At 50.4% G+C, this 27,806-nt stretch overlaps 2 protein-coding genes across 3 annotated transcripts in view; both read right to left on the minus strand.

The window, feature by feature from the left end:
* Window positions 1–124: 124 nt before the first annotated feature.
* LOC124005187 (mitogen-activated protein kinase-binding protein 1-like) lies at window positions 125–3,599 on the minus strand. Its single transcript, XM_046314188.1, has 2 exons — window positions 3,352–3,599; window positions 125–1,829 (listed from the first exon to the last, which is right to left on the minus strand). Exons 1-2 carry the CDS (start codon window positions 3,415–3,417, stop codon window positions 1,575–1,577), a joined length of 321 nt encoding a protein of 106 aa, XP_046170144.1. The 5' UTR covers window positions 3,418–3,599; the 3' UTR covers window positions 125–1,574.
* A 10-nt stretch (window positions 3,600–3,609) lies between these two features.
* The window catches only part of LOC124005186 (WD repeat-containing protein 62-like), a 54,324-nt gene continuing 30,127 nt past the window's right edge, over window positions 3,610–27,806 (minus strand). Inside the window, exons 10-16 of one of the 2 annotated variants that reach the window (XM_046314186.1) lie at window positions 15,275–15,397; window positions 12,672–12,792; window positions 11,373–11,478; window positions 8,077–8,143; window positions 4,700–4,831; window positions 3,951–4,322; window positions 3,610–3,917 (exon numbers count right to left, since the gene is read on the minus strand). In XM_046314186.1, the coding sequence (XP_046170142.1) occupies window positions 3,850–3,917; window positions 3,951–4,322; window positions 4,700–4,831; window positions 8,077–8,143; window positions 11,373–11,478; window positions 12,672–12,792; window positions 15,275–15,397 (989 nt within the window). In that variant the 3' untranslated portion in view covers window positions 3,610–3,849. The remainder of the gene's footprint in view (window positions 3,918–3,950; window positions 4,323–4,699; window positions 4,832–8,076; window positions 8,144–11,372; window positions 11,479–12,671; window positions 12,793–15,274; window positions 15,398–27,806) is intronic. The other variant, XM_046314187.1, reaches the window with a different exon arrangement.

Consider the following 27,806-nt stretch of genomic DNA (forward strand, 5'->3'; position numbering starts at 1 on the left):
TGGGAGCGTTCCTCTGCCACAGACATTCTCCAGACCTTCATCTGTTCCTAGTTCCCCCCCCCCCCGTGGGTTCCACATTAAAGCTAGTCTGGTTGTTGTATGGAGAACACACAAAGCAATATGTAAAAAAAAAAAACCTTTATTACACATTCTTAGTAAAATATACATTTTGTATGAATGCAAAAGCAGAAAGGTAAAAATATTACAAATAATTTACATTGAACTTGAACATTTCCACAAGAAACCATGAAGTACACAGGTGAAACACCACAGGGGAACTGTACAAAACACTGCAGGTGACGATGAGACTACTCTACCCATCTGATTCCACAGGCTTTAACATAATAGAGCCCTTAACACTAGTGTCTGTTGGCTCCAACCTCAATAGGCAGCAAGCAGAAACCACACTAATACTGAACTCGACTTGACTGCTGGGATAGAGAGAACCCAGTATCAACTAGCAAAACATTAAACCTGGTACACAAATACCTGGACAGGTCATAAGAAACAGACCATAATAATAATAAGAGATTCAAATGTAAACACTGATTAAAGCAGGTCACTTTGGTTGTGGCTGAATGACTCCTCATTGACTGCTTTGATGCTCAAATAGATCATGTTTTAAAATAAAGCGTTACCATGGCTACAAGGTTAGAAACAGAATGGGTTAAGGACCTGGGCTCGTAGCCACAAAGCATCCAAGAGAAGGAGTGCTGATCTAGGATCTGTCGAATGTAATCCTATTCATAACAAACAAAACAAAAATTAAAACCCCACAATGCATCTAAAATGACAAACTGATCCTAGATCAGCACTTCTACTTTGAGATGCTTTTGTGAGAGCTAAATAAATCGAAGAATGACAACAGCGACCGAAACACACAAAAAGACAAACAAAACAAAGAGCTTTTCAATTAAAGTAATAAATAGGAAAATAAGACAAAAGCTAAAAGATTTTAAACAACTTGGAGACTTTAAACTAGATTGTGAAGCATGTGTTTACCAGTGCCTTATTTCAGTCAGTCTCTAATGAGGTGCTAAACATTTCACTGAAAGTATGGGGGTTTAAAACAAATCTAAATAAACATTCTAATATACAGAGACAGTCGTCCGGTCAGGTTTAAAAAAGGTGCTGTTGGTTAAAAGGGACAGGATGCTATTGAAAACAGTCTGGTTAAAAGGGACAGGATGCTATTGAAAACAGTCTGGTTAGAAGGGACAGGATGCTATTGAAAACAGTCTGGTTAGAAGAGTCAGGATGCTATTGAAAACAGTCTGGTGAGAAGAGACAGGATGCTATTGAAAACAGTCTGGTGAGAAGAGACAGGATGCTATTGAAAACAGTCTGGTGAGAAGTGAAAGCATCTAATTGCTCACATCTGGTTAGCTAATATTTGCTTCGCGTAAGGACGTCTTGTCTCATCCTCCATCAGCTAGGGTCATGTCTGTTAAAACGTGCATATTCGAGTCGCATCCAGGGATAACTATTCCTAACCTTAACCTAATTCCCCTAACCTGCTACGAAAAGTAACTTCTGATATTTAGCGGGGCATCCCATCTAGTCAAACCCATCAACTAGCTACTGTCCATCTTCTTCTCAGCAATGAACAGCAGCATCTCAGAGTATTTCTCTAATAGAGCCACGGTCCGGTCGTCTCTCAGCTGGCGACCTGGAGAGTCCTCCAGGGGACAGGGGGCGCTGTGACCTGCTGCTGACGTCTGACCCGAAGGAAACACAGAGGCCAGCTCCGTCTGCGCCACACAAAAGGCCTCTTTTAAAATGGCCGACATCTGGCCCTGCTGCTCTGGGCTGTCTGTCATACAGCAGACCTGTGAGAGAACAGAGAGAGACAGACAACGTTGTATCGGTCTCAATGGTGGTGTACGTGTTCTCTGACGCCATAATGGGACAGATATGTTGCGAACTCTATGTGACAACGGAACGGGCATAGAATGAGGAAGCGGATAGAATCTGCTATCTTATGATTATCAGTGAAATTAACAAAAAAAATGTATAAAATATCGATTACTATGTATAGCTTTGTAAGACTATAAATGACCAACCACCCAGTTTGAGTAGTTAGACAGTTTATGCCCCTGCTTTTGAGAGGAGCTGGCTACTGTACCGGGATACTAAAAGCATTTGCGCTAAGCTAACGTCATGCTACTCTCCAAATTGCATTTGCGCTAAGCTAACGACATGCTAACTTCCATCTCCAAACTGCATTTGCGCTAAGCTAACGACATGCTAACTTCCATCTCCAAACTGTATTTGCGCTAAGCTAACGACATGCTAACTTCAATCTCCAAAACTAAGCTAACCATGCTAACTTCAATCTCCAAACTGCATTTGCGCTAAGCTAACGACATGCTAACTTCAATCTCCAAACTGCATTTGCGCTAAGCTAACGACATGCTAACTTCCATCTCCAAATTGCATTTGCGCTAAGCTAACGACATGCTAACTTCAATCTCCAAACTGCATTTGCGCTAAGCTAACGACATGCTAACTTCCATCTCCAAACTGTATTTGCGCTAAGCTAACACCATGCTAACTTCAATCTCCAAACTGCATTTGCGCTAAGCTAACGACATGCTAACTTCCATCTCCAAACTGTATTTGCGCTAAGCTAACGACATGCTAACTTCCATCTCCAAACTGCATTTGCGCTACAGCTAACTTCTCCAAACGCACATGCTAAACATTCTAATCTCCAAACTGCATTTGCGCTAAGCTAACGACATGCTAACTTCAATCTCCAAACTGCATTTGCGCTAAGCTAACGACATGCTAACTTCAATCTCCAAACTGCTACATGCTAACTTCCATCTCCAAACTGTATTTGCGCTAAGCTAACGACATGCTAACTTCAATCTCCAAACTGCATTTGCGCTAAGCTAACGACATGCTAACTTCCATCTCCAAACTGTATTTGCGCTAAGCTAACACCATGCTAACTTCAATCTCCAAACTGCATTTGCGCTAAGCTCCAAACTGTATTTGCGCTAAGCTAACGACATGCTAACTTCCATCTCCAAACTGTATTTGCGCTAAGCTAACTTCCATCTCCAAACTGTACATGCTAACTTCCATCTCCAAACTGTATTTTTGCGCTAAGCTAACGCCATGCTAACTTCAATCTCCAAACTGCACGCAGAGATAAAAAAAATGCTAGCCATGAGTTCTGACTTTCCGGGTAAGTAGAGAAATGACTGAAATATCTCAGATCAGCAGTATCCCTTTGAAAGAATAAAGTCTGATGAAATGTTGGGCCAGGCTCGTTAAAACTTGATAACACGTGAATCTTTGAAAAGCTAGTGAATATCATTTTGAATACGTTTGTAATCTGACCTTGTTGTAGAATGTGACGGCTCTTCTCATGGTGTGCCTCAACTCGTTGGCCACCTGGTGACACATCTGAAGGTTCACGGGTTCCTCTACAGAGTCACCGTGGAGACCAGAGTCACCGTGGAGACCAGAGTCACCGTGGAGAGGGAAGGAACAGGCAGAACCAGAGACAGGACTGTCGCTAGCCTGCTGCAGCTGGGGCAGATGGGAGGTGTTCTCAGTGAGCTGGGCCTGAGGGAGGGTTGGGCACAGATGGGGGGGCCGAGGCCGGAGACGAGATGGGGGCCGGAGACAAGGTGGGGGCCGGGCTGCTGCGGAGCCCTGGTAATCCTCCCCGTGGCACCAAGCTGTCCTCCATGTTACGGAGGCACCTCTTCGCCTCCTTCCCAAGAGAACGCATCTCAGTTGGGGTGACCAAGGCGTGGCGGGTCGGACGGGTCGAGTCTCCAAACCTCCTCTGGGACTTGTGGGAGGCCAGAGGGAAGGTTAGGGTGGGGGGGGTCAGAGGACACAGCCAGGTCCAGGTGGAGAGCTGCTCTGGCTCTGTGGTTCCCCGCAGGAGAAGGAGGGATGGAGGGAGGCTGGCTGGCAGGAGCAGGAGGCTCCACTGAGGAAGGGGTGGTGGTGTGGGATACAGGGGGCTGGACTACAGGGGGCGGGACTACAGGGGGCGGGACTACAGGGGGCGGGAGATTCTCCTTGCACTCCGGGTCTGTAACGTACTGGAGGTCCTGGAGGGATGAGGCGCTCGCCTCCATGATCTTCCCCCAGCAGGGTGCTCCTCAGTCGGGAGATGTTCAGGCCCTCACCCTGGGACCTCTTGGCTCTGGAGCTGGTGGTGGTGCCCATGTAACGCTGGCGAGGCAGCCGGGGCAGGGGCTCCTTGTCCAGGCCGGGCTGGGAGGGTTTGAGGGTGGAGCCGGATGATGATGACGGACTACTAGACTGAGACCTCAGGGTTTTATCGGACACATCTGACAGGTCGGAAACAGAAAGACAGCAGGTCAATAACATTCAGGGTTATTTGCTCCACTGTTTCTCCCATCCTGATCCTAGGCGACGTAGTACGTTGGGTCCCCAGGACCAGGATGGGAGAAATGCTGGTTTACTGTAACATAAAGTCTCACATCCTAGAAACCAGATTATCACCCCGTGTTGATTTATACATCAGAGCAGGCTGCCAGCACCAGTGGAACCCCAGACGGTGGAACACCCAGACGGTGGAACCCCCAGACGGTGGAACCCCAGAGAGAGATGGGGACAAGGATACAGAGAACCAAGTCTAGCTATCCCCATGACACAAGGTGAGTCACAATCAATGCTGTGGTGGATCGACCACACACACACACACCTCCCAGAGTGTCTCTCCAGTGTAGAACAGCTATGGTTTTGCGGCTGCGTAGGGGATGGCGGGGTTTGGGAGTCTGCTGGACCGAAGAGGAGCGCCTCTTTAAAGACGTTGGATGACACTCTGCACCCCTCACTGGATTGTTACAGCAACAGTCAACCAGCAGACAGACAGACAAGCGGGCAGACAGACCATCAACCAGCAGACAGACAGACCATCAACTAGCAGACCGAGACAGACAGACCATCAACCAGCAGACCGAGACAGACAGACCATCAACCAGCAGACCGAGACAGACAGACCATCAACCAGCAGACAGAGACAGACAGACCATCAACCAGCAGACAGAGACAGACAGACCATCAACCAGCAGACAGAGACAGACAGACCATCAACCAGCAGACAGAGACAGACAGACCATCAACCAGCAGACAGAGACAGACAGACCATCAACCAGCAGACAGAGACAGACAGACCATCAACCAGCAGACAGAGACAGACAGACCATCAACCAGCAGACAGAGACAGACAGACCATCAACCAGCAGACCGAGACAGACAGACCATCAACTAGCAGACCGAGACAGACAGACCATCAACTAGCAGACCGAGACAGACAGACCATCAACTAGCAGACCGAGACAGACAGACCATCAACTAGCAGACCGAGACAGACAGACCATCAACTAGCAGACCGAGACAGACAGACCATCAACTAGCAGACCGAGACAGACAGACCATCAACTAGCAGACCAAGACAGACAGACCATCAACCAGCAGACCAAGACAGACAGACCATCAACCAGCAGACAGACAGACCATCAACCAGCAGACAGACAGACCATCAACCAGCAGACAGACAGACCATCAACCAGCAGACAGACAGACCATCAACCAGCAGACAGACAGACACAGACAATCAACCAGCCAGCAGACAGACCATCAACCAGCAAACAGACAGACAAGCCCACATCAGACCTTAACCCCACTGGATGGTTCTGGATGATTCTTCTAGCAACCAACAGACCCGAGAGATGTCAGGTTTATACCCACACTCACTACAGCATCCAACACAACCAGGGTTTCTCTTAGCCAGTAAATTCTGGCTTTTGGTCGTTTCAAAACATTTAAAGCCGTTACATAAACTTGTTGCCGGCCAAATTGTCCTGGAGAAAAAGAAAATCCATTGCAAAAATACCATTATAATGTTACATCATAATTATAGCCAGACAGCCCAGAGGAGATTCGTTCTCCAAAACAGGAAAGACGGCCTCAAGATCCCTCCTTCTTGAGGACAAAGTAGCGAGGCTGATGTGCATCGCGCTGCTCCAAGGAGTTGGACAGTTTTAACTTCCCAATAGCAGTGGCTCACTTTGAGCAGACCAAGGTCCACCGGCACAAACAGGTAAATTAGAGGCAAATGATTGTGTTCGTCGGGCCCAGTCCTAGTCGTTCTGCTGCTGTCCTAGGCCAGATCAACATATTCCTTGTGTCATTTTTAATTTAATTTTTACCTTTATTTAACAAGTCAGTTAAGAACAAATTCTTATTTTCAATGACTGCCTAGGAACAGTGGGTTAACTGCCTGTTCAGGGGCAGAACGACAGATTTGTACCATGTCAGCTCGGGATTTGAACTTGCAAACTTCCAGTTACGAGTCCAACAATCTAACCACTAGGCTACCCTGCCACCATGTATAGTATCAACATTTGGAATGGATTGATAGAGTAATGATGTGTGTCATGAGCAATTGGTGACTTCAGTTGAGATTATTCAGTAACGTCATGGCTTTAGAAGCTTCTGATAGGTTAATTGACATTGGTCTGATGACACAAAATAGAACTGTTTGGCCATAATGACCATCGTTATGTTTGGAGGAAAAAAAGGGGGAGGATTGCAAGCCGAATAACACCATCTCAACTGTGAAGCACTGGGGTGGCAGCATCATGTTGTGGGGGTGCTTTGCTGCAGGAAGGACTGGTGCACTTCACAAAATAGATGGTATCATGAGGAAGGAAAATTATGTGGATAAATTGAAGCAACATCTCAAGGACATCAGTCAAGAAGTTAAAGCTTGGTCGCAAATGGGTCTTCCAAATGGACAATGACCCCAAGCATACTTCCAAAGTTGTGGCAAAATGGCTTAAGGACAACAAAGTCAATGTATTGTATTGGAGTGGCCATTACAAAGCTCTGACCTCATCCTAATTATTCACTTCACAAAATAGATGGCATCATGAGGCAGGAAAATTATGTGGATATATTGAAGAAACATGTCAAACCCTAACCCTACATCAGTCAGGAAGTTAAAACTTGTTCATTTGGAAGACCCATTTGCGACCAATGACACCAAGCATACTTCCAAAGTTGTGGCAAAATGGCTTAAGGACAACAGAGTTAATGTATTGGAGTGGCCATCACAAAACCCTGACCTCAATCCTATAGAACATTTGTGGGCAGAACTGAAGAATTGTGTGTGAGCAAGGAGGCCTACAAACCTGACTCAGTTAGACCAGCTCTGTCAGGAGGAATGGGCCAGAATTCACCCAACTTATTGTGGGAAGCTTGTGGAAGGCTACCCAAAATGTTTGACCCAAGATAAACAATTTAAAGGCAATTCTACCAAATACTAATTGAGTGTATGTAAACTTCTGACCCACTGGGAATGTGATGAAAGAAATAAAAGCTGAAATAAATCATTCTCTCTCTACTATTATTCTGACATTTCACATTCTTAAAATAAAGTGGTGATCCAACTGACCTAAAAATTGAATTTCTACTAGGATTAAATATCAGGAATTGTGAAAAATGGAGTTTAAATGTATTTGGCCAAGGTGTATGTAAACTTCCGACTTCAACTGTATATCATACGACAGTTCAAATGACAATAAACATATCATTTATTAATATCATGAGCTTTGGAAACAAGTGCTTTCATGAATGCCTGACGAGGCCTTATTTCACAGGAGCACTGTAAAACAAGCACAAACACTGAATTCATTTAGCTTATTTACATATTGAATATGATTGTCCAAAATGTATTTGATAATTTATTTTATTTCTGGTGCTGTACCGCAGCGGAAATGGGGAGCAGGGCGGCCCGGGCCCGGTCATGGCTAGAAGGCGTTTTAGCTGACCCTAATCCTTTTCCTAACGTTAACCTAATTCTCCTAACCTGCTACGAAAAGTCAAATCTGACGTTATTTTGACAAAAGTTGGATCCCTCTAGCCATGACCGGCCGGCCCTGGTGTTCGTAGACGGCCATGTTATGCTATTTATTAGGCCTAATTACAATTTGAAAATAGTTTTGTTATTTAAAAATGTTCATACAAATAGCCTTTAGGACAGGTCATTTGCAAATATTATATTTGAATACTCACCAGGGGTCTGGCTCTCCTCTTGAACAGATTCTGTAGTACTGCTCACGACAAACTGCTTGGAGTTGGCCTGTAGATAGCAAAACAAAAAAACATCTTCAGTGACTTTCATTAACTTTTACATGATTTGCATCTCAGGTTAGGATCTGGCCCCTGATGTGTATCTTGTATTCCGCGTGTTGGTGAGGAACTAACCTCGCTCAGTGGCTATAAGCCTGGTAAAATCAACCATTCAAAATTGGTCTTGTGGGAGTGACCATGGAATTATTTGTGAATGACCTCACTGAGTAAAGTATGTCATTATTTAATTTTAGCGAATCACACGACGGTGAGGCGTGGCTCCAAATGGAGGCAGGACTCGGGTAGGAACTTGTGGTGTGCTAGCAAAAAACATTCCCTCTAACCTCAAAGGGAGAAGAATACAATAGGTCCTACCTTCCAACTAGCAAAGGACATAGCTAACTAACGAATGGCTTCACGAGAAGAACAAAGACTACCCCCCTAAAATCTGTGGTCGATGTGTGTCGCGTTTGCGGGGAAAATATTCCCAGTAAGAGTCTCTAGCTGAAACTTCCGGCTGATAGAACAGATGCACAAGACACATGGGGGAAGGTGTTGTGGGAAATGATTGGTAGATTAAGACAATTATAGGTCCAATGTAACAGTTTTTTTTTTATCTCAATGTCAGAATTTATGGGTAACAAGTACCTTACTAAGATTGTTTTTAAATTAAAATAGTCAAAAAACAAACAAAAATAGCTTTTAGCAAATAGCAACTTCTGAAGAAAGAGTTTGTCTAGGACTGTCTGGAAGTAGGGAGAGGAAATCGGACAACTAGCTGTTATTAGTAGAGGTTTGGAACTCTGGGTTGGAACTCTGGGTTGGAACTCTGGGTTGGAACTCTGGGTTGGAACTCTGGGTTGGAACTCTGGGTTGGAACTCTGGGTTGGAACTCTGGGTTGGAACTCTGGGTTGGAACTCTGGGTTGGAACTCTGGGTTGGAACTCTGGGTTGGAACTCTGGGTTGGAACTCTGGGTTGGAACTCTGGGTTGGAACTCTGGGTTGGAACTCTGGGTTGGAACTCTGGGTTGGAACTCTGGGTTGGAACTCTGGGTTGGAACTCTGGGTTGGAACTCTGGGTTGGAACTCTGGGTTGGAACTCTGGGTTGGAACTCTGGGTTGGAACTCTGGGTTGGAACTCTGGGTTGGAACTCTGGGTTGGAACTCTGGAACTCTGGGTTGGAACTCTGGGTTGGAACTCTGGGTTGGAACTCTGGGTTGGAACTCTGGGTTGGAACTCTGGGTTGGAACTCTGGGTTGGAACTCTGGGTTGGAACTCTGGGTTGGAACTCTGGGTTGGAACTCTGGGTTGGAACTCTGGGTTGGAACTCTGGGTTGGAACTCTGGGTTGGAACTCTGGGTTGGAACTCTGGGTTGGAACTCTGGGTTGGAACTCTGGGTTGGAACTCTGGGTTGGAACTCTGGGTTGGAACTCTGGGTTGGAACTCTGGGTTGGAACTCTGGGTTGGAACTCTGGGTTGGAACTCTGGGTTGGAACTCTGGGTTGGAACTCTGGGTTGGAACTCTGGGTTGGAACTCTGTTGGAACTCTGGGTTGGTCTACTAACTCATTTACCACCTAGTGATGTCATCAGGCAGGCCAAAACTCCATCCCACCAAAAACAGGAAGAAATTTCAGGCTGTCTTTTCAAACAGCTCTTACACGAAAAAAGGCCATTTATCACAATTTCACAGAATTATTCCAACTTCATTGTGAAAATATACACTGCTCAAAAAAATAAAGGGAACACTAAAATAACACATCTTAGATCGGAATGAATTAAATATTCTTATTAAATACTTTTTTCTTTACATAGTTGAATGTGCTGACAATAAAATCACACAAACATTATCAATGGAAATCAAATGTATCAACCCATGGAGGTCTGGATTTGGAGTCACACTCAAAATTGTGGACAACCACACTACAGGCTGATCCAACTTTGATGTAATGTCCTTAAAACAAGTCAAAATGAGGCTCAGCAGTGTGTGTGGCCTCCACGTGCCTGTATGACCTCCCTACAACGCCTGGGCATGCTCCTGATGAGGTGGCGGATGGTCTCCAGAGGGATCTCCTCCCAGACCTGGACTATCGCATCCGCCAACTCCTGGACAGTCTGTGGTGCAACGTGGCGTTGGTGGATGGAGCGAGACATGATGTCCCAGATGTGCTCAATTGGATTCAGGTCTGGGGAACGGGCGGGCCAGTACATAGCATCAATGCCTTCCTCTTGCAGGAACTGCTGACACACTCCAGCCACATGAGGTCTAGCATTGTCTTGCATTAGGAGGAACCCAGGGCCATCCACACCAGCATATGGTCTCACAAGGGGTCTGAGGATCTCATCTCGGTACCTAATGGCAGTCAGGCAAATGCCAAACGTCCTGCACAGTGTTGGGCTGTAAGCACAACCCCCACCTGTGGACGTCGGGCCCTCAGACCACCCTCATGGAGTCTGTTTCTGACCGTTTGAGCAGACACATGCACATTTGTGGCCTGCTGGAGGTCATTTTGCAGGGCTCTGGCAGTGCTCCTCCTACTCCTCCTTGCACAAAGGCGGAGGTAGCGGTCCTGCTGCTGGGTTGTTGCCCTCCTACGGCCTCCTCCACGTGTCCTGATGTACTGGCCTGTCTCCTCGTAGCGCCTCCATGCTCTGGACACTACGCTGACAGACACAGCAAACCTTCTTGCCACAGCTCACATTGATGTCCCATCCTGGATGAGCTGCACTACCTGAGCCACTTGTGCGTGTTGTACACTTCGTCTCATGCTACCACTAGAGTGAAAGCACCGCCAGCATTCAAAAGTGACCAAAACATCAGCCAGGAAGCATAGGAACTGAGAAGTGGTCTGGTCACCACCTGCAGAACCACTCCTTTATTGGGGGTGTCTTGCTAAATGCCTATAATTTCCACCTGTTGTCTATTCCATTTGCACAACAGCATGTGAAATTTATTGTCAATCAGTGTTGCTTCCTAAGTGGACAGTTTGACTTCACAGAAGTGTGTTTGACTTGGAGTTACATTGTGTTGTTTAAGTGTTCCCTTTATTTTGTTGAGCAGCGTATATAAAAACACAGGAATTATTCTGCACTGGGCCTTTTAAAACCGAGTAATACTCCGGGAGAAATCTCCTGCCAACTCTGTGTCCTAACGAAGGCCGTCGTGTTCCACCAGATCTTCCTCACATGTTGGGCGGAAGAATCAGCGGACAAGATAAGTGAGGAACAGGCCAGTACCTGAGTAGTGTTGAGGCTGGGGGTCGGGTCAGGAGAGGAGTGGCTGCTGGGCTCCTCGGTGATGCTGGGCGGGAGAGGAGCAGGACGCAGGGCAGAACCAGGACCACTAACACGCCACAGATAAGAATTAGGACAGGTTTTTAAAACTAAACAAGTACACATTGCATGATTGAATCAATATACAGTATATCGTGATGCTCCTGGACACACATCAGTGATGTATGTGAATACTAACCGCACACTGCATCAATACAGGGGGGGGTGTGTGACTGAGGCAGGTGTGACAGAGGCAGGGGAGGTGTGACAGAGGCAGGGGAGGTGTGACAGAGGCAGGGGGAGGTGTGACAGAGGCAGGGGGAGGTGTGACAGAGGCAGGGGGAGGTGTGACAGAGGCAGGTGTGACAGAGGCAGGGGAGGTGTGACAGAGGCAGGTGTGACTGAGGCAGGTGTGACTGAGGCAGGTGTGACTGAGGCAGGGGAGGTGTGACTGAGGCAGGGGAGGTGTGACTGAGGCAGGGGGAGGTGTGACTGAGGCAGGGGGAGGTGTGACTGAGGCAGGGGGAGGTGTGACTGAGGCAGGGGGAGGTGTGACTGAGGCAGGGGGAGGTGTGACTGAGGCAGGGGGAGGTGTGACTGAGGCAGGGGGAGGTGTGACTGAGGCGAGGCGTTATTGAGGTAAGGTGTGAGTGACTAAGGTAAATGGTGCTTTCAAGACAACTGGGAACTCTTGGGGAAAAAAAGGTGAAATCATGAGGTCATCAGGTCGGAAAGTCAGAGCTCTAGAAAGATGCCCGAGTTACCGACTTTGAATTCCGAGCTGGAATACTACTCAGAGTTCCTCGTTGTCTTGAACGCACCGACGTTGGAGATTCCCAGGTTTCCCAGTTGTTTTGAATGCGGCATAAGGTGAGGTGGTGACTGAGGCATAAGGTGAGGTGGTGATTGAGGCATAAGGTGAGGTGGTGACTGAGGCATAAGGTGAGGTGGTGACTGAGGCATAAGGTGAGGTGGTGACTGAGGCATAAGGTGAGGTGGTGACTGAGGCATAAGGTGAGGTGGTGACTGAGGCATAAGGTGAGGTGGTGACTGAGGCATAAGGTGAGGTGGTGATTGAGGCATAAGGCGAGGTGGTGATTGAGGCATAAGGCGAGGTGGTGACTGAGGCATAAGGTGAGGTGGTGACTGAGGCATAAGGTGAGGTGGTGACTGAGGCATAAGGTGAGGTGGTGAATGAGGCATAAGGTGAGGTGGTGAATGAGGCATAAGGTGAGGTGGTGACTGAGGCAAGGCGTTACTGACCGGAGTCGGCTCTGGAAACGAGACAGGAAACGTGTAGAGATGCTGAATCGGGGGTTGAGGAAGAGGCTCTCCGTCTCTATGGGTGGAGACTGCAGACTGGACAGGTCAGTCTCAAACCTCTCTACAGGGGCAGAACAGAAAGCAGTTATAGCTAGCTACAAACTGTACTTACAATACATCCTAACGGTTACCAAATTGTAAAAAATGGTTTACGAGACACTAGCCTAGATTCACAACCACATCTGTCTGTCCGACGGCCTGGTTAGGGTTAGACCCAGTAGGAAAAGAAACGCACACCTATTAAGACGAGGTGCTGGCTAGCGGAGTAGAAACCTGAAAATAAAGCCGTACACTCTTGGAGCTCAGATGCAAAAATTTAATACCAACGTTTCGACAGCCAAGCTGTCTTCTTCAGGGTGTAATCACAAACATTGCGGGATGACTCGTTTATATAGTGTCAAAAGACACAGGTGTCTGTAATCATGGCCAGGAGTGGCCTAATATCATTGGTTAATAATCAAATATTAAACTGGCATACAAACAAATGGATAGCATACGATCATAGATTAATTTGACTATACAAGTTTACACACAATTACAATGGCAAAGTCACACTAATCACAAGAATGGCTTCAGATCAAAGTCTACGTTGAGACCGAAGAGAGCAAGGGTCTTTAAGTTTAAGATCCAGGCAGCCTCTCGTTTTAACAATAAATTGTAGAGGTCACGCCCTCTCCTAGGGAGGGTGACATGTTCCATGCCAATATAACGCAGAGATTAAATCGAGTGGCCTGCCTCCAAGAAGTGGGCCGCAACTGGGTAAGAAACGTTTTCACACCTAATGGTGCTACGATGCTCTGAGATACGTACTTCGGGTTAGACCCAGACCAGAGTATGTGAGCTGGAGCAGAGCCTGTCCAACTCGCCTGCAGCGGAGCGAGTTTCCCCAAAGACCTTCTCACCCGCTCCAATTTAGCGCCAGTATAGCGCACTTCATGAGTTCAGGGGACGCCCGGCCCAGCATGCATTTGTCGTCTACTCGTCTGCTGCTATAGACCTACAGGACAGTAGATCTCCAGGAAGAGGGTTGGAGTGAAAACCTACAGGACAGTAGATCTCCAGGAAGAGGGTTGGAGTGAAAACCTAGAGGACAGTAGATCTCCAGGAAGAGGGTTGGAGTGAAAACCTACAGGACAGTAGATCTCCAGGAAGAGGGTTGGAGTGAAAACCTAGAGGACAGTAGATCTCCAGGAAGAGGGTTGGAGTGAAAACCTAGAGGACAGTAGATCTCCAGGAAGAGGGTTGGAGTGAAAACCTAGAGGACAGTAGATCTCCAGGAAGAGGGTTGGAGTGAAAACCTAGAGGACAGTAGATCTCCAGGAAGAGGGTTGGAGTGAAAACCTAGAGGACAGTAGATCTCCAGGAAGAGGGTTGGAGTGAAAACCTAGAGGACAGTAGATCTCCAGGAAGAGGGTTGGAGTGAAAACCTAGAGGACAGTAGATCTCCAGGAAGAGGGTTGGAGTGAAAACCTAGAGGACAGTAGATCTCCAGGAAGAGGGTTGGAGTGAAAACCTAGAGGACAGTAGATCTCCAGGAAGAGGGTTGGAGTGAAAACCTAGAGGACAGTAGATCTCCAGGAAGAGGGTTGGAGTGAAAACCTACAGGACAGTAGATCTCCAGGAAGAGGGTTGGAGTGAAAACCTAGAGGACAGTAGATCTCCAGGAAGAGGGTTGGACAGCCCGTCTTAAAACGGTATATTATCTATACAATAGGGTATAATTGATTTTGCCACAATAGGCCTGTCATATTGCAGCTTTCCGTTATGATAGCTCTATTGTGCCTAAAAACCTTTAGGCCTACTTAAAAATATAAAAAAATACAAAATCTGCATCCCGGCCTGGCGTGGGGCTGAAGGGTGTTTCGCATCCCCAGTGGCTCCGTCAGCTCTCGCAAATGCATCACACCGCATTTCTTTATAAGCCTTGGAATAATAGATTTTAATAATATAGACTAAATAATGAACTCCTTCTTAGACTCCCTGTCTGGCTCCTGACCTATTTACAAGCCTTTTAGCGGGGAATTTTTTATCTTAAATTGTAAGTGAATGAAGGAACAGTAGTTCGAGATTTGTGTAATTTGTGCTGAGCGATTAACCGAAATGTTGGTTATTTTTCATGTTTTAAGCCTATTTGATGTCTTCATAGATGCTGTTTAAAATATATACCACTTCTTACAGTGGAGTGTTCATGTTGATTACTACGATACTTCTCATTCGTATGGCTTTGGTAGATCCAGGTAGTTTGCTGTTCGCTAAAAACAGTGATTTTAAATCAATGGAGCCAATTTGGAATGGCGGCAGTTTCATTCTCTGTGAGCGAGGAGAGGTTGGGGAAGGACGTGGAATAACTTGGGGCAGTTGCTCGCCGCTCTGTGAGTGAGGAGAGGTTGGGGAAGGACGTGGAACAACTGGGGCAGTTGCTCGCCGCTCTGTGAGCGAGGAGAGAGATTTCCGACCGCTCGACTCACATACTCTGACCCAGACAAGAGGCTTGTGGCTCAATACATCACCACCATCATCATCATCATCATCATCATCCGTACCCTCGTTGCTCAGGTGGTTGGCCATGGTGTCAAAGTGTTGTCTAAGGAGTGTCTGTGGATCTTCCTCCTCTTCCTCCACTCCAGAACTACCTGTAGAACTCACCTGGCTCAGGGAGTCAGTATCTGTAGGGGGAGAAGAGGAGTCAGAATCTACAGGGGGAGACGAGAGGAGTCAGGGAGTCAGTATCTGTTAGGGGAGAAGAGGAGTCAGTATCTGTTAGGGGAGAAGGAGTCAGAATCTACAGGGGGAGACGAGAGGAGTCAGAATCTACAGGGGGGGAAGAGGAGTCGGTATCTACAGGGGGAGAGGAGAGGAGTCTGTATCTACAGGGGAGAGGAGAGGAGTCTGTATCTACAGGGGGAGAGGAGAGGAGTCTGTATCTACAGGGGGAGAGGAGAGGAGTCTGTATCTACAGGGGGAGAGGAGAGGAGTCAGTATCTACAGGGGAGAGGAGAGGAGTCAGTATCTACAGGGGGAGAGGAGAGGAGTCAGTATCTACAGGAGGAGAGGAGTCAGTATCTACAGGGGGAGAGGAGAGGAGTCAGTATCTACAGGAGGAGAGGAGTCAGTATCTACAGGGGGAGACGAGAGGAGAGGAGTCTGTATCTACAGGGGAGAGGAGACAGTATCTACAGAGGAGACAGAGGGGAGAGGAGAGGAGTCAGTATCTACAGGGGAGAGGAGAGGAGTCTGTATCTACAGGGGGAGAGGAGAGGAGTCTGTATCTACAGGGGGAGGAGAGGGGGAGTCTGTATCTACAGGGGGAGGGAGAGGAGTCTGTATCTACAGGGGGAGAGGAGAGGAGTCAGTATCTACAGGGGGGGAGAGGAGTCAGTATCTACAGGGGAGAGGAGAGGAGTCAGTATCTACAGGGGAGAGGAGAGGAGTCAGTATCTACAGGGGGAGAGGAGAGGAGTCAGTATCTACAGGGGGAGAGGAGAGGAGTCAGTATCTACAGGGGGAGAGGAGAGGAGTCAGTATCTACAGGGGGAGAGGAGAGGAGTCAGTATCTACAGGGGGGGAGAGGAGGGGGAGAGGGAGTCAGTATCTACAGGGGGAGAGGAGAGGAGTCAGTATCTACAGGGGGAGAGGAGAGGAGTCAGTATCTACAGGGGGAGAGGAGAGGAGTCAGTATCTACAGGGGGAGAGGAGAGGAGTCAGTATCTACAGGGGGAGAGGAGAGGAGTCAGTATCTACAGGGGGAGAGGAGAGGAGACAGTATCTACAGGGGGAGAGGAGAGGAGACAGTATCTACAGGGGGAGAGGAGAGGAGACAGTATCTACAGGGGGAGAGGAGAGGAGACAGTATCTACAGGGGAGAGGGGAGAGTATCTACAGGGGAGAGGAGAGGAGACAGTATCTACAGGGGGAGAGGAGAGGAGACAGTATCTACAGGGGGAGAGGAGAGGAGACAGTATCTACAGGGGGAGAGGAGAGGAGGGGGAGAGGAGAGGAGACAGTATCTACAGGGGGAGAGGAGAGGAGACAGTATCTACAGGGGAGAGGAGAGGAGACAGTATCTACAGGGGAGAGGAGAGGAGACAGTATCTACAGGGGGGAGAGGAGACAGTATCTACAGGGGGAGAGGAGACAGTATCTACAGGGGGAGAGGAGAGGAGTCAGTATCTACAGGGGAGAGGAGAGGAGTCGGTATCTACAGGGGGAGAGGAGGAGTCAGTATCTACAGGGGGAAAGGAGAGGAGTCGGTATCTACAGGGGGAGAGGAGAGGAGTCAGTATCTACAGGGGGAGAGGAGAGGAGTCGGTATCTACAGGGGGAGAATAGAGGAGAGGAGTCTGTATCTACAGGGGGAGAGGAGTCTGTATCTACAGGGGGAGAGGAGTCAGTATCTACAGGAGGAGAGGAGTCAGTATCTACAGGGGGAGACGAGAGGAGAGGAGTCTGTATCTACAGGGGGAGAGGAGACAGTATCTACAGGGGGAGAGGAGACAGTATCTACAGGGGGAGAGGAGAGGAGTCGGTATCTACAGGGGGAGAGGAGAGGAGTCGGTATCTACAGGGGGAGGAGAGGGAGAGGTCTGTATCTACAGGGGGAGAGGAGTCAGTATCTACAGGGGGAGAGGAGGAGTCAGTATCTACAGGGGAGAGGAGAGGAGTCTGTATCTACAGGGGGAGACGAGAGGAGTCTGTATCTACAGGGGGAGACGAGAGGAGTCTGTATCTACAGGGGGAGAGGAGAGGAGTCTGTATCTACAGGGGGAGACGAGAGGAGTCTGTATCTACAGGGGGAGACGAGAGGAGTCTGTATCTACAGGGGGAGAGGAGAGGAGTCTGTATCTACAGGAGGAGAGGAGACAGTATCTACAGGAGGAGAAGAGACAGTATCTACAGGAGGAGAGGAGACAGTATCTACAGGGGGAGAGGAGAGGTGTCAGTATCTACAGGGGAGAGGAGAGGTGTCAGTATCTACAGGGGGAGAGGAGAGGTGTCAGTATCTACAGGGGGAGAGGAGAGGTGTCAGTATCTACAGGGGGAGAGGAGAGGTGTCAGTATCTACAGGGGGAGAGGAGAGGTGTCAGTATCTACAGGGGGAGAGGAGAGGTGTCAGTATCTACAGGGGGAGAGGAGAGGTGTCAGTATCTACAGGGGGAGAGGAGAGGTGTCAGTATCTACAGGGGGAGAGGAGAGGTGTCAGTATCTACAGGGGAGAGGAGAGGTGTCAGTTTCTACAGGGGGAGAGGAGAGGTGTCAGTATCTACAGGGGGAGAGGAGAGGTGTCAGTATCTACAGGGGGAGAGGTGTCAGTATCTACAGGAGGAGAGGAGTCTATCTACAGGAGGAGAGGAGAGGAGTCAGTATCTACAGGGGGAGAGGAGAGGAGACAGTATCTACAGGGGGAGAGGAGAGGAGACAGTATCTACAGGGGAGAGGAGAGGAGACAGTATCTACAGGGGGAGAGGAGAGGAGACAGTATCTACAGGGGGAGAGGAGAGGAGTCAGTATCTACAGGGGGAGAGGAGAGGAGACAGTATCTACAGGGGGAGAGGAGAGGAGACAGTATCTACAGGGGGAGAGGAGAGGAGTCTGTATCTACAGGGGAGACGAGAGGAGTCTGTATCTACAGGGGGAGAGGAGAGGAGTCTGTATCTACAGGAGGAGAGGAGACAGTATCTACAGGAGGAGAGGAGACAGTATCTACAGGAGGAGAGGAGACAGTATCTACAGGGGGAGAGGAGAGGTGTCAGTATCTACAGGGGGAGAGGAGAGGTGTCAGTATCTACAGGGGGAGAGGAGAGGTGTCAGTATCTACAGGGGAGAGGAGAGGTGTCAGTATCTACAGGGGGAGAGGAGAGGTGTCAGTATCTACAGGGGAGAGGAGAGGTGTCAGTATCTACAGGGGGAGAGGAGAGGTGTCAGTATCTACAGGGGGAGAGGAGAGGTGTCAGTATCTACAGGGGAGAGGAGAGGTGTCAGTTTCTACAGGGGAGAGGAGAGGTGTCAGTATCTACAGGGGGAGAGGTGTCAGTATCTACAGGAGGAGAGGAGTCTATCTACAGGAGGAGAGGAGAGGAGTCAGTATCTACAGGGGGAGAGGAGAGGAGACAGTATCTACAGGGGGAGAGGAGAGGAGACAGTATCTACAGGGGGAGAGGAGAGGAGACAGTATCTACAGGGGGAGAGGAGAGGAGACAGTATCTACAGGGGGAGAGGAGAGGAGTCAGTATCTACAGGGGGAGAGGAGAGGAGACAGTATCTACAGGGGGAGAGGAGAGGAGACAGTATCTACAGGGGGAGAGGAGAGGAGTCTGTATCTACAGGGGAGACGAGAGGAGTCTGTATCTACAGGGGGAGAGGAGAGGAGTCTGTATCTACAGGAGGAGAGGAGACAGTATCTACAGGAGGAGAGGAGACAGTATCTACAGGAGGAGAGGAGACAGTATCTACAGGGGGAGAGGAGAGGTGTCAGTATCTACAGGGGGAGAGGAGAGGTGTCAGTATCTACAGGGGGAGAGGAGAGGTGTCAGTATCTACAGGGGGAGAGGAGAGGTGTCAGTATCTACAGGGGGAGGAGAGGTGTCAGTATCTACAGGGGAGAGGAGAGGTGTCAGTATCTACAGGGGGAGAGGAGAGGTGTCAGTATCTACAGGGGGAGAGGAGAGGTGTCAGTATCTACAGGGGGAGAGGAGAGGTGTCAGTTTCTACAGGGGGAGAGGAGAGGTGTCAGTATCTACAGGGGGAGAGGAGAGGTGTCAGTATCTACAGGGGGAGAGGTGTCAGTATCTACAGGAGGAGAGGAGTCTATCTACAGGAGGAGAGGAGAGGAGTCAGTATCTACAGGGGGAGAGGAGAGGAGACAGTATCTACAGGGGGAGAGGAGAGGAGACAGTATCTACAGGGGGAGAGGAGAGGAGACAGTATCTACAGGGGGAGAGGAGAGGAGACAGTATCTACAGGGGGAGAGGAGAGGAGACAGTATCTACAGGGGGAGAGGAGAGGAGACAGTATCTACAGGGGGAGAGGAGAGGAGACAGTATCTACAGGGGGAGAGGAGAGGAGACAGTATCTACAGGGGGAGAGGAGAGGAGACAGTATCTACAGGGGGAGAGGAGAGGAGACAGTATCTACAGGGGGAGAGGAGAGGTGACGGTATCTACAGGGGGAGAGGAGAGGTGACGGTATCTACAGGGGGAGAGGAGAGGGGACAGTATCTACAGGAGGAGAGGAGTCAGTATCTACAGGGGGAGACGAGAGGAGAGGAGTCAGTATCTACAGGAGGAGAGGAGTCAGTATCTACAGGGGGAGACGAGAGGAGAGGAGTCTGTATCTACAGGGGGAGAGGAGACAGTATCTACAGGGGGAGACGAGAGGAGAGGAGTCTGTATCTACAGGGGAGAGGAGACAGTATCTACAGGGGGAGACGAGAGGAGAGGAGTCTGTATCTACAGGGGGAGAGGAGAGGAGACAGTATCTACAGGGGGAGAGGAGAGGAGACAGTATCTACAGGGGGAGAGGAGAGGAGACAGTATCTACAGGGGGAGAGGAGAGGAGACAGTATCTACAGGGGGAGAGGAGAGGAGACAGTATCTACAGGGGGAGAGGAGAGGAGACAGTATCTACAGGGGGAGAGGAGAGGAGACAGTATCTACAGGGGGAGAGAGGAGAGGAGACAGTATCTACAGGGGAGAGGAGAGGTGACGGTATCTACAGGGGGAGAGGAGAGGGGACAGTATCTACAGGAGGAGAGGAGTCAGTATCTACAGGGGGAGACGAGAGGAGAGGAGTCAGTATCTACAGGGGGAGAGGAGAGGAGTCAGTATCTACAGGGGGAGAGGAGAGGAGTCAGTATCTACAGGAGGAGAGGAGTCAGTATCTACAGGGGGAGACGAGAGGAGAGGAGTCTGTATCTACAGGGGGAGAGGAGACAGTATCTACAGGGGGAGACGAGAGGAGAGGAGTCTGTATCTACAGGGGGAGAGGAGACAGTATCTACAGGGGGAGACGAGAGGAGAGGAGTCTGTATCTACAGGGGGAGAGGAGACAGTATCTACAGGGGGAGACGAGAGGAGAGGAGTCTGTATCTACAGGGGGAGAGGAGAGGAGTCAGTATCTACAGGGGGAGAGGAGAGGAGTCAGTATCTACAGGGGGAGAGGAGAGGAGTCAGTATCTACAGGGGGAGACGAGAGGAGAGGAGTCTGTATCTACAGGGGGAGACGAGAGGAGAGGAGTCTGTATCTACAGGGGGAGACGAGAGGAGAGGAGTCAGTATCTACAGGGGGAGACGAGAGGAGAGGAGTCAGTATCTACAGGGGGAGAGGAGAGGAGTCAGTATCTACAGGGGGAGACGAGAGGAGAGGAGTCAGTATCTACAGGGGGAGAGGAGAGGAGTCAGTATCTACAGGGGGAGAGGAGAGGAGACAGTATCTACAGGGGGAGAGGAGAGGAGACAGTATCTACAGGGGGAGAGGAGAGGAGACAGTATCTACAGGGGGAGAGGAGAGGAGACAGTATCTACAGGGGGAGAGGAGAGGAGACAGTATCTACAGGGGGAGAGGAGAGGAGACAGTATCTACAGGGGAGAGGAGAGGAGACAGTATCTACAGGGGGAGAGGAGAGGAGACAGTATCTACAGGGGGAGAGGAGAGGAGACGGTATCTACAGGGGGAGAGGAGAGGAGACAGTATCTACAGGGGGAGAGGAGAGGAGTCGGTATCTACAGGGGGAGAGGAGAGGAGTCAGTATCTACAGGGGGAAAGGAGAGGAGTCGGTATCTACAGGGGGAGAGGAGAGGAGTCAGTATCTACAGGAGGAGAGGAGTCAGTATCTACAGGGGGAGACGAGAGGAGAGGAGTCTGTATCTACAGGGGGAGACGAGAGGAGAGGAGTCTGTATCTACAGGGGAGAGGAGACAGTATCTACAGGGGGAGAGGAGACAGTATCTACAGGGGGAGAGGAGAGGAGTCGGTATCTACAGGGGAGAGGAGAGGAGTCGGTATCTACAGGGGGAGACGAGAGGAGAGGAGTCGGTATCTACTGGGGGAGAGGAGTCAGTATCTACAGGAAGAGAGGAGTCAGTATCTACAGGGGGAGAGGAGTCAGTATCTACAGGGGGAGACGAGAGGAGAGGAGTCTGTATCTACAGGGGGAGAGGAGAGGAGTCTGTATCTACAGGGGGAGAGGAGAGGAGTCTGTATCTACAGGGGGAGACGAGAGGAGTCTGTATCTACAGGGGAGACGAGAGGAGTCTGTATCTACAGGGGGAGACGAGAGGAGTCTGTATCTACAGGGGGAGACGAGAGGAGTCTGTATCTACAGGGGGAGACGAGAGGAGTCTGTATCTACAGGGGGAGAGGAGAGGAGTCTGTATCTACAGGGGGAGAGGAGAGGAGTCTGTATCTACAGGGGGAGAGGAGAGGAGTCTGTATCTACAGGGGGAGAGGAGAAGAGTCTGTATCTACAGGGGGAGAGGAGAGGAGTCTGTATCTACAGGGGAGAGGAGAGGAGTCTGTATCTACAGGGGGAGAGGAGAGGAGTCTGTATCTACAGGGGGAGAGGAGAGGAGTCTGTATCTACAGGGGAGAGGAGAGGTGTCAGTATCTACAGGGGAGAGGAGAGGTGTCAGTATCTACAGGGGGAGAGGAGAGGTGTCAGTATCTACAGGGGGAGAGGAGAGGTGTCAGTATCTACAGGGGGAGAGGAGAGGTGTCAGTATCTACAGGGGAGAGGAGAGGTGTCAGTATCTACAGGGGGAGAGGAGAGGAGTCTGTATCTACAGGGGGAGAGGAGTCAGTATCTACAGGAGGAGAGGAGTCAGTATCTACAGGGGGAGACGAGAGGAGAGGAGTCTGTATCTACAGGGGGAGAGGAGACAGTATCTACAGGGGGAGAGGAGACAGTATCTACAGGGGGAGAGGAGACAGTATCTACAGGGGGAGAGGAGAGGAGTCGGTATCTACAGGGGAGAGGAGAGGAGTCGGTATCTACAGGGGGAGACGAGAGGAGAGGAGTCAGTATCTACAGGGGGAGACGAGAGGAGAGGAGTCTGTATCTACAGGGGGAGACGAGAGGAGTCTGTATCTACAGGGGGAGACGAGAGGAGTCTGTATCTACAGGGGGAGAGGAGAGGAGTCTGTATCTACAGGGGGAGACGAGAGGAGTCTGTATCTACAGGGGGAGAGGAGAGGAGTCTGTATCTACAGGAGGAGAGGAGACAGTATCTACAGGGGAGAGGAGAGGTGTCAGTATCTACAGGGGAGAGGAGAGGTGTCAGTATCTACAGGGGGAGAGGAGAGGTGTCAGTATCTACAGGGGAGAGGAGAGGTGTCAGTATCTACAGGGGAGAGGAGAGGTGTCAGTATCTACAGGAGGAGAGGTGTCAGTATCTACAGGAGGAGAGGAGTCTATCTACAGGAGGAGAGGAGAGGAGTCAGTATCTACAGGGGGAGAGGAGAGGAGACAGTATCTACAGGGGGAGAGGAGAGGAGACAGTATCTACAGGGGGAGAGGAGAGGAGACAGTATCTACAGGGGGAGAGGAGAGGAGACAGTATCTACAGGGGGAGAGGAGAGGAGACAGTATCTACAGGGGGAGAGGAGAGGAGACAGTATCTACAGGGGGAGAGGAGAGGAGACAGTATCTACAGGGGGAGAGGAGAGGAGACAGTATCTACAGGGGGAGAGGAGAGGAGACAGTATCTACAGGGGGAGAGGAGAGGAGACAGTATCTACAGGGGGAGAGGAGAGGAGACAGTATCTACAGGGGGAGAGGAGAGGAGACAGTATCTACAGGGGGAGAGGAGAGGAGACAGTATCTACAGGGGGAGAGGAGAGGAGACAGTATCTACAGGGGGAGAGGAGAGGAGACAGTATCTACAGGGGGAGAGGAGAGGTGACGGTATCTACAGGGGGAGAGGAGAGGGGACAGTATCTACAGGAGGAGAGGAGTCAGTATCTACAGGGGGAGACGAGAGGAGAGGAGTCAGTATCTACAGGGGGAGAGGAGAGGAGTCAGTATCTACAGGGGGAGAGGAGAGGAGTCAGTATCTACAGGGGGAGAGGAGAGGAGTCAGTATCTACAGGGGGAGAGGAGTCAGTATCTACAGGGGGAGACGAGAGGAGAGGAGTCTGTATCTACAGGGGGAGAGGAGACAGTATCTACAGGGGGAGACGAGAGGAGAGGAGTCTGTATCTACAGGGGGAGAGGAGACAGTATCTACAGGGGGAGACGAGAGGAGAGGAGTCTGTATCTACAGGGGAGAGGAGAGGAGTCTGTATCTACAGGGGGAGACGAGAGGAGTCTGTATCTACAGGGGGAGACGAGAGGAGTCTGTATCTACAGGGGGAGAGGAGAGGAGTCTGTATCTACAGGAGGAGAGGAGACAGTATCTACAGGGGGAGAGGAGAGGTGTCAGTATCTACAGGGGGAGAGGAGAGGTGTCAGTATCTACAGGGGGAGAGGAGAGGTGTCAGTATCTACAGGGGGAGAGGAGAGGTGTCAGTATCTACAGGGGGAGAGGAGAGGTGTCAGTATCTACAGGGGAGAGGAGAGGTGTCAGTATCTACAGGGGGAGAGGTGTCAGTATCTACAGGAGGAGAGGAGTCTATCTACAGGAGGAGAGGAGAGGAGTCAGTATCTACAGGGGGAGAGGAGAGGAGACAGTATCTACAGGGGGAGAGGAGAGGAGACAGTATCTACAGGGGGAGAGGAGAGGAGACAGTATCTACAGGGGGAGAGGAGAGGAGACAGTATCTACAGGGGGAGAGGAGAGGAGACAGTATCTACAGGGGGAGAGGAGAGGAGACAGTATCTACAGGGGGAGAGGAGAGGAGACAGTATCTACAGGGGAGAGGAGAGGAGACAGTATCTACAGGGGGAGAGGAGAGGAGACAGTATCTACAGGGGGAGAGGAGAGGAGACAGTATCTACAGGGGGAGAGGAGAGGAGACAGTATCTACAGGGGGAGAGGAGAGGAGACAGTATCTACAGGGGGAGAGGAGAGGAGACAGTATCTACAGGGGGAGAGGAGAGGAGACAGTATCTACAGGGGGAGAGGAGAGGAGACAGTATCTACAGGGGGAGAGGAGAGGAGACAGTATCTACAGGGGGAGAGGAGAGGAGACAGTATCTACAGGGGAGAGGAGAGGAGACAGTATCTACAGGGGGAGAGAGGAGACAGTATCTACAGGGGGAGAGGAGAGGTGACGGTATCTACAGGGGAGAGGAGAGGGGACAGTATCTACAGGAGGAGAGGAGTCAGTATCTACAGGGGGAGACGAGAGGAGAGGAGTCAGTATCTACAGGGGAGAGGAGAGGAGTCAGTATCTACAGGGGGAGAGGAGAGGAGTCAGTATCTACAGGGGGAGAGGAGAGGAGTCAGTATCTACAGGAGGAGAGGAGAGGAGTCAGTATCTACAGGAGGAGAGGAGTCAGTATCTACAGGGGGAGACGAGAGGAGAGGAGTCTGTATCTACAGGGGGAGAGGAGACAGTATCTACAGGGGGAGACGAGAGGAGAGGAGTCTGTATCTACAGGGGGAGAGGAGACAGTATCTACAGGGGGAGACGAGAGGAGAGGAGTCTGTATCTACAGGGGGAGAGGAGACAGTATCTACAGGGGGAGACGAGAGGAGAGGAGTCTGTATCTACAGGGGGAGAGGAGAGGAGTCTGTATCTACAGGGGGAGAGGAGAGGAGTCAGTATCTACAGGGGGAGAGGAGAGGAGTCAGTATCTACAGGGGGAGAGGAGAGGAGTCTGTATCTACAGGGGGAGACGAGAGGAGTCTGTATCTACAGGGGGAGACGAGAGGAGAGGAGTCAGTATCTACAGGGGAGAGGAGAGGAGTCAGTATCTACAGGGGGAGAGGAGACAGTATCTACAGGGGAGAGGAGAGGTGTCAGTATCTACAGGGGGAGAGGAGAGGTGTCAGTATCTACAGGGGGAGAGGAGAGGTGTCAGTATCTACAGGGGGAGAGGAGAGGTGTCAGTATCTACAGGGGGAGAGGAGAGGTGTCAGTATCTACAGGGGGAGAGGAGAGGTGTCAGTATCTACAGGGGGAGAGGAGAGGTGTCAGTATCTACAGGGGAGAGGAGAGGTGTCAGTATCTACAGGGGAGAGGAGAGGTGTCAGTATCTACAGGGGGAGAGGAGAGGTGTCAGTATCTACAGGGGAGAGGAGAGGTGTCAGTATCTACAGGGGGAGAGGAGAGGTGTCAGTATCTACAGGGGGAGAGGAGAGGTGTCAGTATCTACAGGAGGAGAGGAGAGGAGTCAGTATCTACAAGGGGAGAGGAGTCTGTATCTACAGGGGAGAGGAGAGGAGTCTGTATCTACAGGGGGAGAGGAGAGGAGTCTATCTACAGGGGGAGAGGAGAGGAGTCTATCTACAGGGGGAGAGGAGAGGAGTCTGTATCTACAGGGGGAGAGGAGAGGAGTCAGGGAGTCAGTATCTGTTAGGGGAGAAGAGGAGTCAGTATCTGTTAGGGGAGAGGAGAGGAATCTGTATCTACAGGGGAGAGGAGAGGAGTCTGTATCTACAGGGGAGAGGAGAGGAGTCTGTATCTACAGGGGGAGAGGAGAGGAGTCAGTATCTACAGGGGAGAGGAGAGGAGTCAGTATCTACAGGGGGAGAGGAGAGGAGTCAGTATCTACAGGGGAGAGGAGAGGAGTCAGTATCTACAGGGGGAGAGGAGAGGAGTCAGTATCTACAGGGGGAGAGGAGAGGAGTCAGTATCTACAGGGGGAGAGGAGAGGAGTCAGTATCTACAGGGGAGAGGAGAGGAGTCAGTATCTACAGGGGGAGAGGAGAGGAGTCAGTATCTACAGGGGGAGAGGAGAGGAGTCAGTATCTACAGGGGGAGAGGAGAGGAGTCAGTATCTACAGGGGAGAGGAGAGGAGTCAGTATCTACAGGGGGAGAGGAGAGGAGTCGGTATCTACAGGGGGAGAGGAGAGGAGTCGGTATCTACAGGGGGAGAGGAGAGGAGTCAGTATCTACAGGGGGAAAGGAGAGGAGTCGGTATCTACAGGGGGAGAGGAGAGGAGTCAGTATCTACAGGGGAGAGGAGAGGAGTCGGTATCTACAGGGGGAGACGAGAGGAGAGGAGTCTGTATCTACAGGGGGAGAGGAGTCAGTATCTACAGGAGGAGAGGAGTCAGTATCTACAGGGGGAGACGAGAGGAGAGGAGTCTGTATCTACAGGGGGAGAGAAGACAGTATCTACAGGGGGAGAGGAGACAGTATCTACAGGGGGAGAGGAGAGGAGTCGGTATCTACAGGGGGAGAGGAGAGGAGTCGGTATCTACAGGGGGAGACGAGAGGAGAGGAGTCGGTATCTACTGGGGGAGAGGAGTCAGTATCTACAGGAGGAGAGGAGTCAGTATCTACAGGGGGAGAGGAGAGGAGTCTGTATCTACAGGGGGAGACGAGAGGAGTCTGTATCTACAGGGGGAGACGAGAGGAGTCTGTATCTACAGGGGGAGACGAGAGGAGTCTGTATCTACAGGGGGAGACGAGAGGAGTCTGTATCTACAGGGGAGACGAGAGGAGTCTGTATCTACAGGGGGAGACGAGAGGAGTCTGTATCTACAGGGGGAGACGAGAGGAGTCTGTATCTACAGGGGGAGACGAGAGGAGTCTGTATCTACAGGGGAGACGAGAGGAGTCTGTATCTACAGGGGGAGACGAGAGGAGTCTGTATCTACAGGGGGAGACGAGAGGAGTCTGTATCTACAGGGGAGAGGAGAGGAGTCTGTATCTACAGGGGGAGAGGAGAGGAGTCTGTATCTACAGGGGGAGAGGAGAGGAGTCTGTATCTACAGGGGAGAGGAGAGGAGTCTGTATCTACAGGGGGAGAGGAGAGGAGTCTGTATCTACAGGGGGAGAGGAGAGGAGTCTGTATCTACAGGGGGAGAGGAGAGGAGTCTGTATCTACAGGGGAGAGGAGAGGTGTCAGTATCTACAGGGGGAGAGGAGAGGTGTCAGTATCTACAGGGGGAGAGGAGAGGTGTCAGTATCTACAGGGGGAGAGGAGAGGTGTCAGTATCTACAGGGGGAGAGGAGAGGTGTCAGTATCT

This window comes from Oncorhynchus gorbuscha, linkage group LG19 (genome assembly GCF_021184085.1).
Source record: "Oncorhynchus gorbuscha isolate QuinsamMale2020 ecotype Even-year linkage group LG19, OgorEven_v1.0, whole genome shotgun sequence".
Classification (NCBI taxonomy): Eukaryota; Metazoa; Chordata; class Actinopteri; order Salmoniformes; family Salmonidae; genus Oncorhynchus; species Oncorhynchus gorbuscha.